Source organism: Syngnathus floridae, chromosome 1, assembly GCF_059516105.1.
Source record: "Syngnathus floridae isolate MCC-2025c chromosome 1, RoL_Sflo_1.0, whole genome shotgun sequence".
NCBI lineage: Eukaryota > Metazoa > Chordata > Actinopteri > Syngnathiformes > Syngnathidae > Syngnathus > Syngnathus floridae.
In genome coordinates, this window is record NC_142413.1 from 9782279 (window position 1) to 9796717 (window position 14439).

Below are 14439 nucleotides of genomic sequence, written 5' to 3' on the forward strand. Positions count from 1 at the left end.
CATTGGCGTGCAATGCTACCAAATAACAGCTGGCCGGCAGCGCGTCAGATTGCAACGGATCCCACTAATCTCCCTTTCGCAAGCCGTAATTGCTGTGCGTTGACTGAGCTATCACACAGCGCACCCCCAGCACCAAGCCCCCCCCCTTCCCCTCGTAAGAATAACACTCGCTGCTGATGTTTGCTTAATAGGTGCAATCTAGCCCTCTAATTTCTGTTGCAGGATGCCTATGCAATGCTATTTATTGCAATAGATCCAGATGATCCCTAACTTTGGAATGGACGTGCAAAAGCAAGGGGGGAAAAAAATAGACACTCTCGTTTTGCATGCAGCGAGATTTGCAACCGGAGACGGTTGTCATGGTAGCGGAAGAGGGAGATTTCAGTGGTGTAATCCCTGTCGCTGTAGGAATGTGAAGCGGAGAGGAATCAAAAGAAAAAAGAAAAATGAAGAGAGAAGTCATGAAGAGAGGATGACTGGCTCACTTTTATACTCTGAATTTTTTCTGTCTTTACCATGAAGTGGAAACCGGGATTTTAGCTTTTACAATTTTCCACTTTCAACCATTATCACTGAAGTCATTTAATATCACGCCTACAATCACGACCTGCCTTTTTTATTTACATATGTTATACAATATTTCATAAAACTGAATTGATTTTCTGACTGTACATCTTTGTTTCAGTGACTACAGTTCTATCATGTTCTAATTATTTTTGACGTTTACTAAAATGTACGCTAGTCAAGTTTAGCCTCTGGTTCATACAGCATGTCAGTTCTCAAAAGTACGTCATCAAAAAGTGAAAACCAAATCAATCAATGGGAAATAGAAGATAACCTGAAATTTGTTTCATAACAGGTTTGCTCCGGTTGCACAAAATCGTTGTGCGTCAGAGCTGAGACCTTTTTTTTTTTTTTTTTTTTTTTTTTTTTAAACAGCTTGATTAAAAAATAAGTTCTCCCATCACAGACGAGTTCAGGCATGGCACTGCCATTTCCCGACCCCCTGCCCCGGCATCCCCCGTAATCGTCTTCTCTGCATGTTTCCCAGGTGGACTATATGGATGAGAATGAGGAGTACTTTCAGAGACAAGCCTCCCACCGCCAGTCCCGCCGCCGCTTTCGGAAGATCAACCAGAAAGGCGAACGGCAGACCATCATTGACACAGTGGATCCGTACCCCGCCGGGAAGCCGCCCATGGCCCGGGGCTACCACACGGTGAGTTTAGGGAGGGGAGGGGTGGAGGTGTGCTGCTGGTTTGTAGCCACTTTTAACCCTTGCTGTGCTGGATATCACCGCTGCTGTTGCTGTGTTGTTGTTTGTGCTGTTTTGTAGGATTTTGGAAGTAGCTCAGCTCACCCTGGTAGTTTTTTGTTGTAGTTGTCTCTTCCTTGTCAGATGGTCAGTGTTGTTCATTGAAGTGTCTTTTAACAACTTGTGTTGATAGCTTTCGCTGTAGTTTTTCTGCTATGGTGTGTTTGTGTTCAAATGCTTATTTTTGCTTGATCCTCCCTCTCTCATATTTATATACATGGTAAAAACTAACATGTAAGAAATCCCAGTACGGGTTTCAAAGTTCACTGAAAGTTGAATGTGATATCTTGTCTGTTTTTAGTATTTACATACTTTGAAGAATTCAAGGGAATATTGGTTGTGAAAGAACTGCTGCTTGCCGGTGCAATATGTTACACATGAACCAATTAGGTGATTCACGAGTATTGGTGACGAGTTGACTTAACAAAAAGTAGTTTGTGGCAGCCCTGGTTGTCTTAAGGGTAAGTCTGAACATCTCTTTCCTCACCTTATCCATCCATACATTGCATCTAAATTGCCCGTTTCTTTTCGGCTTAAATCATAGCGTTTGTTCTTTTGTCACTATTCCTACCTGTTTGTTTGCATTATCAATCCTTTACAAGCCCATGTTTGAAACATGAATGCCACATAACTTATGGAAATGTTGCTATTTCATCTGTAAACTCGGTTCATTTAAATTTGGGGCACATATAGTTTTTTTTGCATTGTACTGTAGTGTACAGTACTGCATGGTGAACATCTTTTGAGTCTTTTCTTCCTGGGAATAAGAAGTGAAGCGTTCTCACAGTGTTCAGTCTGTGCATAGTGCCTTTCCTGTTCTGCACAATTTCACTGCATTCCGTACATTCCCGGCGTGTACCCGATCCCTCCTGGAACGCTGTGAACACCCCCCCCCCCCCCCCACACACACACACACACACTCTCCCCAAAAAGGGGAAGAATGCGGCAAAGGGCTGAGAGGCCGCGCCCTGTTTCCTAAATTTAGAGCAGCGTTTTTGGTCATGAAAAAGGCCTGCACTCAACTTTCTCATGGTCACTTGTCTTCGTCGCACGCTGCACTCGAGGGATGAGAGGAATGGGAAGGAAGCAGGGCACCATGGCAACCAAATGGTGATAAGGAGAAACTGAACGTACAATAATATGATGTTGCCGCCTCATCTGCTGTTTGCGAACGTGAGCTTGACAGTCTTAGGCAGCTGCAATTAGACAACACGCTTAACACCCACAAAAATGAAATTTGTCTCATTAACTTATCCTTAAAACTTTGCAATGTTGTCAATCCTAAAAGATGCAACAGCAAATTAGAAATCTCTTGATAAATTGCCACTTTAATGTAAAGACATATTCTGGTTAAATGTTTTGTATACATTTACTTTTGTTTTAATGTAGTATTTTTTTCATTTCAAATATAAATTGTGCTATCTGTAAGGGTCATTATTATATTGTTTATCCTCGTTCATTTTGTCGTTGTGTAGATCTTGTATTTGTTCAATTCCAAGCATACGATCAATTATACTGTGTTTGCATTTTGTTTTTTTAATCAGTTTTTATCAGTGTTATCAGTTAATGGTAGTATATTTGTATTTATTTTGTTATTAGCATGAACAAATGCCTAAGTAACTGTTCAGCGTGATGTTAGCACGAGAATCAACATTAAATTAGTTTAGCATTTTAACTAAAATGAATGAAGGCAGATGAGTCTTTGACCAACCTTCTTTTTTTTTTTTATTATTTTTACTTTAATTTTATCCTAAAATTTGATTACGTGGTCAGATTATTTTTATTTCTTGGAATAATTAATTACATATAGGTTTTTATATTCATTTATATTTTAAAATTATTCAATAATAAATCTAAACCGCTTGATGTTAGTATTAACTAACGTTTTGTTCACAGAAACCGTTTATACATGCAGAAAACCTGGGGGAATTCTAAGCAATACTTTTTTGACCCTCGTGTGGTGGCCTTTGATTTCACCTTTTGTGTCATACTTCTTTTCTGTGCGATTGAGTCATAAATTCTACAATTTCAAATCCTTTCACATTCAGTTTTCTGTTCACGCTACTTCCAAAGCTTGAGCTCGCTTGGAACATTTTGATAACTTTCATCTCTTCTCTCTCTTCTTTTCATGGCTCCTAGGAATGCAATAAGGTACCATACATTTCACTATTAATCATGTTGTGTGTGTCGTGTTTGTGTTCCCTAGCTGTATTTTCTTAGCACCTTTTCATAAACACCTTCCATTCCATGTAGCTAGATAAACCAGCTCCCCGCTTTGACTGTAATAAAAAATGTCCACCCATTCGTCTCAGCCGCTATGTGATCTGCCGCGATCGCTCGAATATGAGAACGGATGGCAACGACACGCTTGTATGGCTCGTGGCGGCTTGTAAACGGGGAGATAATCGCGGCCGTTTAGCTGATTGAGGCACGTCTAAATTGTTTTTTATGTCTTGAGGCTGTGAGTGTTGCGAGCTATATGTGGGTGTGGTTACAGCGTGCGACCAATTGTGGCCATCCAAACTTGATGCAGCTGTTTAATGGATGCTTTTATGGTTGATTTTTATATGTTGGAAAACACTCAATGTGAAAATGCCTGTGCTGAATATGAGCCCACGACCAGAATTTAGTTAGTTCTTTGGAATGTCTATCATTACCATTTTAGTTTGAAGCTGCCATTTTGGGCAGGTTCTAACGGCCCTTTTCAAACTCAGCGCCAATCAGTAGCTTCTATAATAATATCAATGCTAAATTATCATAATCCTATAATTACGATTTTTATAAACATCATTGTCAAGTCTCACATCGTCGTTTATAGAGGCGTCTAGCGCCTACACCTGCTGTGAGACGGTCGACAACAAATCCACCGCTGCTCTATTTTTAGCACCGTCCTTTGTGACCAACCTGGGCACGGCTCGCATACAAAAGGCGGCACAGGCCTGAATATACGGCGGAGGAAGTGCTTGGCTGTGAAAAGCAGAGTGATGGATCCGTGCTTTTCGTCATGTGATGCCAAACTAAAAATATAGACGGTGTCTCCTGTACAGTGTGTGGCATATATTTTAGTGTCAAATTTGCTCAAATATGCAGATGCTCCTCCCTACACCCTACCGCCGTTTATGCTTATTTATAGCACACCATCAAACATTAAAGCCAGGATAGAAATAGAAGCGATATTTTTGGATGAGTGCCAAAAATGCAAATGAGGGGGAGGGGGTTTTACTGCAATTCGGCATCCATTTCGTCTCCCACCGCGCCGGCCTGACATTTGACGTGTGTTTCATGTTGCCGTTGACATTCAGCTGCTTTTTTTTTCATTATTAACTGCAATGTATTTTCAAAAAGCTTGTCAGATGACATTTATTGAGTCGATTTTGGGGGACGGGGGGGAAGGGGGTGACAATCACACTGCTGTTATGACACAATTGTTAGATATGTTAGGCATGAATTGGGGTTTTACAGCTGTTGGAATAACATTTAAAAATACAAAAGTAGCTATCGTATTCACATCAGGCATTGCGCAGTGCTGTGAATGTTCGCGACAAACTGTACCTCAACCAGTAGTTACTATATTGTGAGTGTTAATTGCATCATGAATAGTCCACGGAATTGGATGTAGAACACTAAATTTACTGTATAAGCAGGCAAGAGTGAACAACAGCAGGAATAGTCAGCAGCATTTTACGAAATGTAGCTAAAAATAACACTGTACGTGTCAGGTATCAATAAAGAATCTATAATTATTATGTGGGGAATTTCATGAACACCAACAGGGCTATCAGCAGTCTCCTGACAACTATATTTTGGGCAAGAATATTCAGCAGCAATGGATTGTATGCGGCAATCAAACTATCAATATATCAAGAAAGGGTCAATAGATAAGCACTTGAGAATTAAATAAACACCACCGCTTTTAGATTACATATAGAGAAGAGATGTGAACGGGAAGAGCAGCAAGAGTAATCAAAAGCATGTAGCAAAAACCTTTACATGGGCACCACATAGTATCCATGCAGTTCAAGATTAAATATACACCAGCAATTTTTACATGCAGTAAGACTAGTCACTAGCGTCATAAAAATAAATATGCACGTACCGAGAATGTATTAAATAGATGAGCTGTTGAGAATGAAGCAAACGATTGCAGTGTGTATGAATACTTGCTCTATTGCTCAAATTTCCTCTTGCTATATGTTGCCGTGGCTAATAGTTGTGCTTCATTTAGCCCATTGCATTGGTTAAACATTGCATTGTTTAACCACAATAGTTAAGTCATCCTTGTCTCAGTTAAGTCTAGAACATTTTGCCCCGAGCAAAACTAAACGACGTCCGCTTCGTGACCTAAGCACACCTTGTTCCGCAACCCCAATCGGAAGCTTCTAGTTACATGTTAACCTCAAACGCGACGGCTCGGAACTACCTGCCCGTGTGGATGATTAATGCTACCAGGCGGGTCGTGCGTTTGGCCCCGCCGTCAACCTGCGAAGGGGCAAACCAAAAAAAAACAGCTGTCTGTACTAGTGCTGATTATTTCCAGGCAATGGCAGCGTGATGAATGAAGCGGTCCCTGGGGGACGGGACGCAGCCTGGTTATTACGTCGTCTTTCTTGCACTAACAGCGCTATTTAGATGTGTACTTGCGAGAGTTACATCACCACAAATCTTTGCTTTTGAGGGCCTTAACATGCCCAGAAATGTTTGATGTAGGTTGTAGAATGTTATCGTGTGATTCATGTTCTGGTTAGTTTGTCCAGTTGGTCTGTCAAAGCACTCCATAAACATGTCCCCCCCAATATATTATTACGTCTACCATACTAGAACTCACATTAAACCCTGTTTAGAGAATTCACCCAAATTCTAGTTAAATTAATTTTCTCGGTTTGTTAGCAGGAATACACTACTGTATATCAAAAGTTGCTGTAAACGTATAAGGTAGGGAGAGAGATTTGGTCAGGGCTCATTCATGTCTGATTATTTCTTTACTTTCAAAACGTTAGTGACAAAACAGGAGGGGATCATCAGGTTTTGATATTCCCTAAGCGTGACCCCCCCTTCCATCTCCATTGTTGTTGGAGTGATGGTGATATAATATGCTAGGCTAGTGCCCCCACACACACACATGCAGATACGCAAGCCATCTGAGCACCTGAGCTCTTTTTTGTTGTGGTTTGAAGCATTACATCATAGTGAGGGGGGGCGGGGAGCTAAGGGGGACAGTGAGCTGCACCCCCTTCCCCCAATCTGCAAATGTCGGCCAGCCAGGCTTTGTCTGCCATGCTTTCTTACTGGAAGAGACAATGATATTATTTTTCTTTTACAATGAACAGGAACAATAACAGGGCTTTTGTTGTTTGTGTGTGTGTGTGTGTGTATATATATATTTCAATGAATAAAATTGTTAACTTATTAACATTTACTTGGCAATTCTTGAAAATGACAGTTTTGTCATCCTTTAGATACATTGTGTTTTTCCGAAATGACATTTACAACGACCTACACACCTACTTTCAAACAACGATCAACATTTTTGCACACGTTCTGACTTGTTACACACCAAACCAGTCACTTAATTAGAATTGTTTGTGCATTTTCTGCACCCTCAATTTCTAATAATTCTCTGTTCTGGAATAAAGGGATAGAAACTTATATTGTATGTGACAGTGACAGTCTTATCCTTAAAGGGGGATTCATTTTGACACTAAATATGAAAACTTGATGTGACGTTGCGTGGTGATGGCTGGCTCACTGTGATATTGTATTCTTGTTGTGTGGGACGTTTCACTTCAGCAATCTTCGGCAAAAGCTTGATGTTGGAAAATAGGCTCTGAACCTCTGTGTTTTGCATTAATGAGTTCTATGTCTATCCTTGCTCTTATGATGTAGTATGTGCTCAGACGTTTTGGGCCTTTCCACCATTTTGTTACCTCTGTCAGTGGCCATTTGTTTTGGGGAAAACTCATTTCCATGAAACGGATGGATGGGACATCAGCCAACGAAAATCCATTCAATTTTGGTGCGCATCCAGAAAGTTTTTGACTTGTTAACAGTGCCTTGTTTAAGCACTTAAAAAAGTAGCTTGGTGCCGATCCAAATTGGGATTGCTTGGCCTTGGCGGAGGTCTGCACTGTACTGATTGGCAGTCTCGAAGACCTCGTTAGCATTCGCAATGTCAAAAAGACCCTGTTATACATCTGTCTCATCAGTGTATGTGGTTCAATCAGAAGGTTCTTCATGCCTCTCTTCTTAAGACTAAATAGCTAAAATAAGATATCTTTGATAGGTTAAACCTTACTTCTTGAAGGACCCCTGGAGATGACCGAACTCAATCTAAAATAGTCGTTTCAATTCAAGATGGCAGATTCATGACTTTCTGTTCATGGGTTCTTCAGACTTTTGTGGGTGTAAGGCGTGTCATGACAGACATGCCGTGAATTAACAAAAATGCAAAATTACTGGGTTAGATATCTGTTTATTAAACGTTTCTGCCATATTGTACCTAAATGCAGCAATGGAAATATTCCGGACTGAAGATCACTCATATGCCGAGGGTCCGTGGTTCAAAATTTGTAGCAATTGGACAAAATTGCTAGGACAAGTTCATCTTTGAAGGAACCCTAGAAATGCCAAGATGCACCCTAAAATGGCCTCTTGGAACCAAAGTGGCAGATTTGCTGTCTTTTCGGGCTTGGCGTCTCGAGACTTTTTTGTGGGTCTACCTATGATAGGAATTTTTGGCAAATTTCATGTACCTCAATAAAACTGAAAACTAGTTCTACTGGTCCGTGGGGGAGCGGATTTTCAAAAAAATTCCACTTTTTTTTTTTGAAAGAGCCTCCGAAATGCTCAAATATATATTTGAATGAACCTCGGAAATGCTCAAACTGAGCTTCAAACGGCTGCCGACGGGGACAAATGTTGTCCCCCATTTTTGGACCCGCCAATTCTGGCTGACAGAAGAAGCGAGGTGACACTTTTCTCCCAGTCTACCCTCCCAGTCCCCTCCCACTTGGCTGTTTCCGTTGCCACAGCAACCGTTGTCTCCCGGAGGGTGTGCAAACCAGTGACGGGAGGGGCCGGTTGCCAGGACGACCCCAGCTGAGAGGCAGAGTGACATCATTGCTCCTTGCAAAAATTATTTCAGATTGAGCTCCTTTTTAGCACCTGATTTTTTTTTTTTACTTTTTTATTGTTGCCATGACAACCGTCTCCAGCCAAGAGACGTAATGGAGCCCACTCTGCTTTCTCCTTCTTCCGTATCGGCTCCTCTTTCCATCCCTTCTGTCTGGGGGCGTCCGTAAGGAAGGAGGCGCTTAAAATACTAACCCCAGCACCCCTCCTCCTCCTTCCCACTTCACCACAGCCGCCATCCCCTCCTCCACCCGTGACACACATGAACCCACCCACCCAACCATCCACCCCCCGTGCTGGCAAACAAACCGCTGGCTTTTTTTCCTTTTCCTTTTTTTTAATGTTTTTTTATTTTAGAAGGATGCTCCATTCTCCCGTCGCCATGGAGGTGAGGCGACAGAGGCAAAGCAGTAACTGAAAGACGTTTTTTTTTTTTTTACCTCAATGCTTCCCACTCATTATTTTTGGGAGGTATTTTCTCCGGACTGGATTTTAACGTTGTCGATTTGGAGCGTCTAATCTAGCGGATACTCCCTTCAGGGAGGGGGGGGGGGGGCAACAGGGGGAGATGTTAAATTTTGGTACAATTTGAGCCCCGGAGAGGACTGTTATCACCATGAAACCGTTAGCAGCAGCAGCGGTAGACAGCAATGGAGTGCCGAGCCAGCAGGATAAAACGCCGGTGAGTAGCAGCGCGATGCCGACGTCCGGCCGCGTCCTTGACCCTCCCCTCATTGGGGAACGAGGCCGGCGCAGCCTGGGATGTGTGTCAGTGTGTTGTAGTAGAAACGGACACCATGTGCTTTTCTGTTACGCGGCCACGCACGTCATTCATAGCCGTTTTTAGGGAGGTGGCAGGAATGCAAGATCAAAATGCTGATATCATGCTCTTTTGGTGCTCTACATTTTATCTGATTTTATCCAAGCAATGGTAGGCTAATTATTGCACTCAAAGATCCCTGTTTAGCCTTCTCTAGTGCAAAGATGGTAGGTAGCTAAGGTGTGAAAAAGCAGCAGGGGAAAAAGCAGAACCTTCAAAGACACCACCCCAAGTGACAAGGCGCTTCTCACTTCAAGGTACAAGCATGCCAGTTAAACCTATCCCAAAAAAATTACAACCTACTTGTGACTGAGCACATTTCAGTCGAACTGACAAGTGACTCAAATTGGGGAATAACATGACAACATTGATGGGACAATTTTATCTTTGAGCAACCTTTGGAAATGGACATAATGAGTGTAAAATGGCAGATTCAAAAGAAAATAGCAGACTCTCTGACTTTCTGGGCATGGCTCCTTGAGACATTTCCGTGGTTCCTCTCATAATAGACATGCCTACCCAGCATATTGTTGCTCAGTCAAAGTGTCTTCAGGAGGCTGAATTGTTAAAGAAGCTTCTTCATTATAGTCTTTTTTTTTTTTTTTTTTGATGGTGAGGCTTAAACTTTGACATCATGCTCCGCCCATATGCTATGGTAAAAATTAAAATAATCTATTTGTCTACTTCATTTGGTTCAAACTCGGTAGCAAGGGCAGTCTAACTGTCTAACTCGAGGTACTTATGATAGTCAAATTTCATGTTGCTAAGTGAAATTAGCTCCTGGGGCACAATTTTAAAGCTATCATGCTAGAAGGCTGGTTTAGCCCACTATGTGTGTCAGTTTTGTAGTAGAAACGTACACCATGTGCTTTTCTGTTCTGCACACATACTCACATCATCTGCTTTTTAAGAAAAGTCCAGGCACTGGACTGTTGCCATGGTAGTGTATGCATGGCGTACATTTTGACATGTTGTAATTATAGCTACAGTAACGTATTATTTTACTCCAAGGTAACAAATTGTATATTTATTAGTACCAATGGTGTCGAAAAGCAATGACGGCCGTTTTCTTCCCATCAGGGTCATAGAGTCTGTGGTGTCGCTATCCTTGGTGCTGAAACCTATCTGGTCCCAGGCTTTGAGACCACACGCACTTGAAGGCATTGATCTCTTGTCATTCGTCAACACCAACAATTGTGTTCGTCACACCCAACCGCCCACACAGGCCATACATTACCCCCCCACCCCCCTGTATATTGTCATGTTCACCAGCGACAACAAATCACTGTAATGGTGGCAAATGCATCATCGTCCCTGCAGTTTGTGTGTTTCAGAGGCTTTATGGGGCCACAAAAGCGTCTTGTATGTACGTACATATTCTGTTTTTAATCAACCACAGTCGATTTTACACCGTGTTGATAAATGGTAGTTTGCTGAACCCTGTGCATTTCATTATTTACTAGCTGGTGGCGGAGAGTTATGAATTGCTTGATAGTTAGGGTTATGGTTAGGCAGCCCAGCCAAAAACATGTTAGGGTTTTGGAGCTTATGGCTTGTGTTAGGGGTTATTAGTAGTATCGTGTTGGGTCTAGTGTTTGATTTAAAGGTTAGCCTTAATGGGTGGATTTTAGTGGGTTCTTGTTTTTTAACTAGCCATTGGGTACACACTGATGCTGTGTTGACAGCTTCAAATCCTAACAGTCCACAAGACAATGCTTGGTGTCATTTTCCCTTGTTAAACTGGACCCTTGACTGCTGACTCAACACTTTTCAGGGAACTGTAAAAGTGAGCACTCCCGTAACATTTATCTTGGTGTAAAAACAATATTAGGCACATAATGCACAGTGGCTGCACACTTGTAATGGCTTATTCTCTGCAGCTCTTGTTTGCAGGGGAGCCCGCTTATCAGCTGTCACACTCCCTTCATTTGATTGTTTCCCTGTGTCGTTAGCATATTTATTGTGGCTTGTGTAAATATACACTCAACCCGGCAGGAAAGGTGCGGGGCCGAGGGGTAAACAGCGGCCGACACCGAAGCTTTCTTACTGTAACCGTGACAACATGGAGGAGAGTACCTAGATTTAACATTTTACATAAATGCTTCATTAACGCGGTAAGGTTCTTGACGATAGGTTAAAAATATGCAAATTCAGTCAAATTGTTATGCAAGTGACGTTTTGGACAGTGGCAGCTCCGTGTCAGGGTTTTGTGTTGGGTTGGGAACTACCTTCAATGATTTGATCATAAATTTGCCTTTAACCAACAAGATCCCAACAGAGTTGGCCCCCTCTACCCCTGACCGTAAAAGTGGCCACTAAAGGCATCGTGTTTAGTCGCGCAAACCTCAACACAAAGCAGTTTATGTAAATGTGGTACAACTGACACATAAGGTCAATTTGGCTACCTGCTGACCGTTACACAGAGAGCAAAAACCCTGTTAGCATATAGGGCCAATTTAATCAGACATACTGCCAAAAGAGGCGTTAATCTCTTGATCCCTAAGGCTCAAGACAGCTGACCGCACTGTCAAGGCATCTCTGCCAGACTCTGACGTCCTTCAACATGGGAACTTTTTCATTCAGCCATTTCCTTTCCTCGAGTCCTTCAAAGACAAAGTTGTCGTTGAGATTTTATCAAATTTGCACCACATATACGACACAGATGGAGACGTTAAATTGCGAACCATTTTAGTTTTCGTCCTTGAGTGTGAGCTGAGCCTGCTGGGCAAATTTGATCACTTGCCTTAAAACAAGAAACTAGTAAGTCCAGAGTCAGTTTTACTTACAACATGCAACTTTGTAAGTATGTCAAGTCGACCCAACCCCACCCAAAAACATTCTACTTTATTGCTACCGCATTTGAACAAGATAATTCTACTCTAATGGGCAACGCTAAAGTGTAAAATATTGATGACTTTGCCATGACGAAGAAATGAAGAAGCTAACCGGGGCTAGCTTGGAGTTGGTCAGGTTTTAGGTTATGGATTAGTATTAGGGTTCGATTCCTTGGGATGTGATAATTGATTGGAGGCTAGGCTTTAGGTTGAGTCGTTTGGGTTTTGGGGTTGGCAAATTTGTGAAACAAAATCGGAATTTTTTTTTAGTATGCATACTTTTCGGGGTATTTTTGTGGCATTGTGCCATGAGGATTTGCACATAAAATATGCTATGGCTAGTGCTATAGGAAGGAAATACTGTCAAGTCAATTTTTATTTATATAGATCTTAATCACAAACACGTCTCTAAGGGCTTCACATGACTACAATTCACAATTTTTCTTGACATCCCCCGATCGTAACTGTTCTTTACAGAGGAGCAATAAATTGTGAAGCATTCTAATTTCCGTCATTGCGTAACGGCAACATTTAATGAGTCACCATAAATCCCCCACCCTTGTATTTGCAGCTTTAATTTGACAATCAAGCTATAAAATCTAATATTGTGTGCTCTCCCGCCTGGTGGAAATGGGTCTTGCCTCGCCCTGCCCTCACACTTCACTGGATGCTCGCATTAGCCTCTCGTGGCCGTAATGGACATCTCCCAGTGATTCTCCGGTAGCGTAGCTGGGCGCTAAATAGATTGAAAGGCAGCCCCGCGCTTCCCATCCCGCTGATCTAGGTCATTAGGTCTGCAGTGTAATTTAAGGAGCACCACATCTGCTCACATGTAGGCCGCGGCTAGCTAGTGAGTGAGCTCTGTTGCTCCAGCAGTAACGGCGAGCGCCTGGCTTAATCCAACCCTCTCCCGACCTAGCCCGTAACAACTGATTGGACACATGCTTTTCCATTTGCCGGACAAACTACGGGACCGCATCTCACCCATCGTAACGGTAGGATCAATCAAGGCGATTGTCTGAGCGCAGTGTTGTTTCTGTTGCGTGTTGTCCCAACAAGGCGGTCACATGCTTACAGAGCGATCGTTCGCCAGCTTATTGACCCACAGACAGATGACCTAAATGAACGTAGAGAAAGGATTAAATGTTTTATTATCCTCTTTACCAATGGGGGAGGGTCTCGTGGTTGGTGGGGCTTTCACTGTGATTGTGGAAATCACGCAGGGGGATGTAATTATCGGGTCAGGCGGGAAAACTCTTATTGACCGGCTCCTTGCGACCAGTCTCTCTTACTAGTTAAGATGTCTACTTCCTGTGTGATGTCAGCTGTCAATGGCTAAAAAAAAAGAATGCTACTCACTCTAGAGTTAACACGGAGATAATTGTGTCAAAATGCACAAAACTAGAGGTACTAATTCAACTGTAGCTAAGTTAGTTTAAAAAAAATATATGACTGAAATGCACCAATGAAATATAAAAATGAATAGTGAATTTTATACAAGAACTGTTTTGATGACTAAGAACAATAACGTGTCTGCCACAAAATAGCTTTCATTTTACTAACTTGCATAGTGCTCATATGGACCCACCTAACCACAATTCATGTCAGACATTGAATGCTATTAAACTAGCTCGCATTGGAATGAACTTTTATGGTATCAAAATGTGTTCAAATAGCTATGAATTGACGAGGTTTAATGCTTAAACATCATTAAATTGTGCTTTGCACACTTTGTAATGTGAACTATTGCACCGTGAGAGTTTATTGCACTTTGATCAGGTTACAATGTTTTTCAGCTTTAAATTCAGGCAACACAAACTCAGTATGACTTTTAAAGCTTCAACCATTTAGTGCACTTTTTATGTTTATTGCCACTTATTGTACTGTATTGCAGTAATGTGTTCAATTTAGATCGTTACATATTTACTTTTATAAATCTACCTCCAAGAGTCTTGTGACAAAATATTCTGCATTTGCCTGCTCTTTGCTTTACATTCATCTTATTTAACTGCAAATATTATTACATGTAGAAAACATTACCACAGTTAGCTTCACAGAAATTTCATTTACAAACACTGCACATACTGTTTATTCACCAGAGACGTTCCCTCATTAAAGTCAGCGCGTGGCTAACAAGCTAACATATGCTATTGAAAAAAACTGTCCTTTAACGAGACAAGTTTTTTTTCCCAGGAGGTTGTTTATGAAATGTAAAGTAGTTTAGATTAAAAAAAGCCAGTGGTAATTTTAAACGCTGGGTATCGAAAAAAAAAAACCTCCACTTCATTTCATCTGTGTTTAGAACTACTCAAATTAAAAAGCAAAAAAGTCATGCTTATCTT

General features: G+C 41.6%; 1 protein-coding gene across 10 annotated transcripts in view; it reads left to right on the top strand.

The window, feature by feature from the left end:
- The window catches only part of rapgef2b (Rap guanine nucleotide exchange factor 2b), a 66785-nt gene that overhangs the window by 29139 nt on the left and 23207 nt on the right, over positions 1 to 14439 (top strand). For 7 of the 10 annotated variants that reach the window (XM_088389116.1, XM_088389282.1, XM_088389203.1 and 4 more), the window contains one exon: positions 1052 to 1219. In XM_088389116.1, coding sequence (XP_088245242.1) covers positions 1052 to 1219 — 168 coding nt within the window. Of the gene's footprint in view, positions 1 to 1051; positions 1220 to 9044; positions 9126 to 12945; positions 13093 to 14439 lie in introns of those variants that run through there. The other 3 variants (XM_088389658.1, XM_088389828.1, XM_088389740.1) reach the window with 2 other exon arrangements.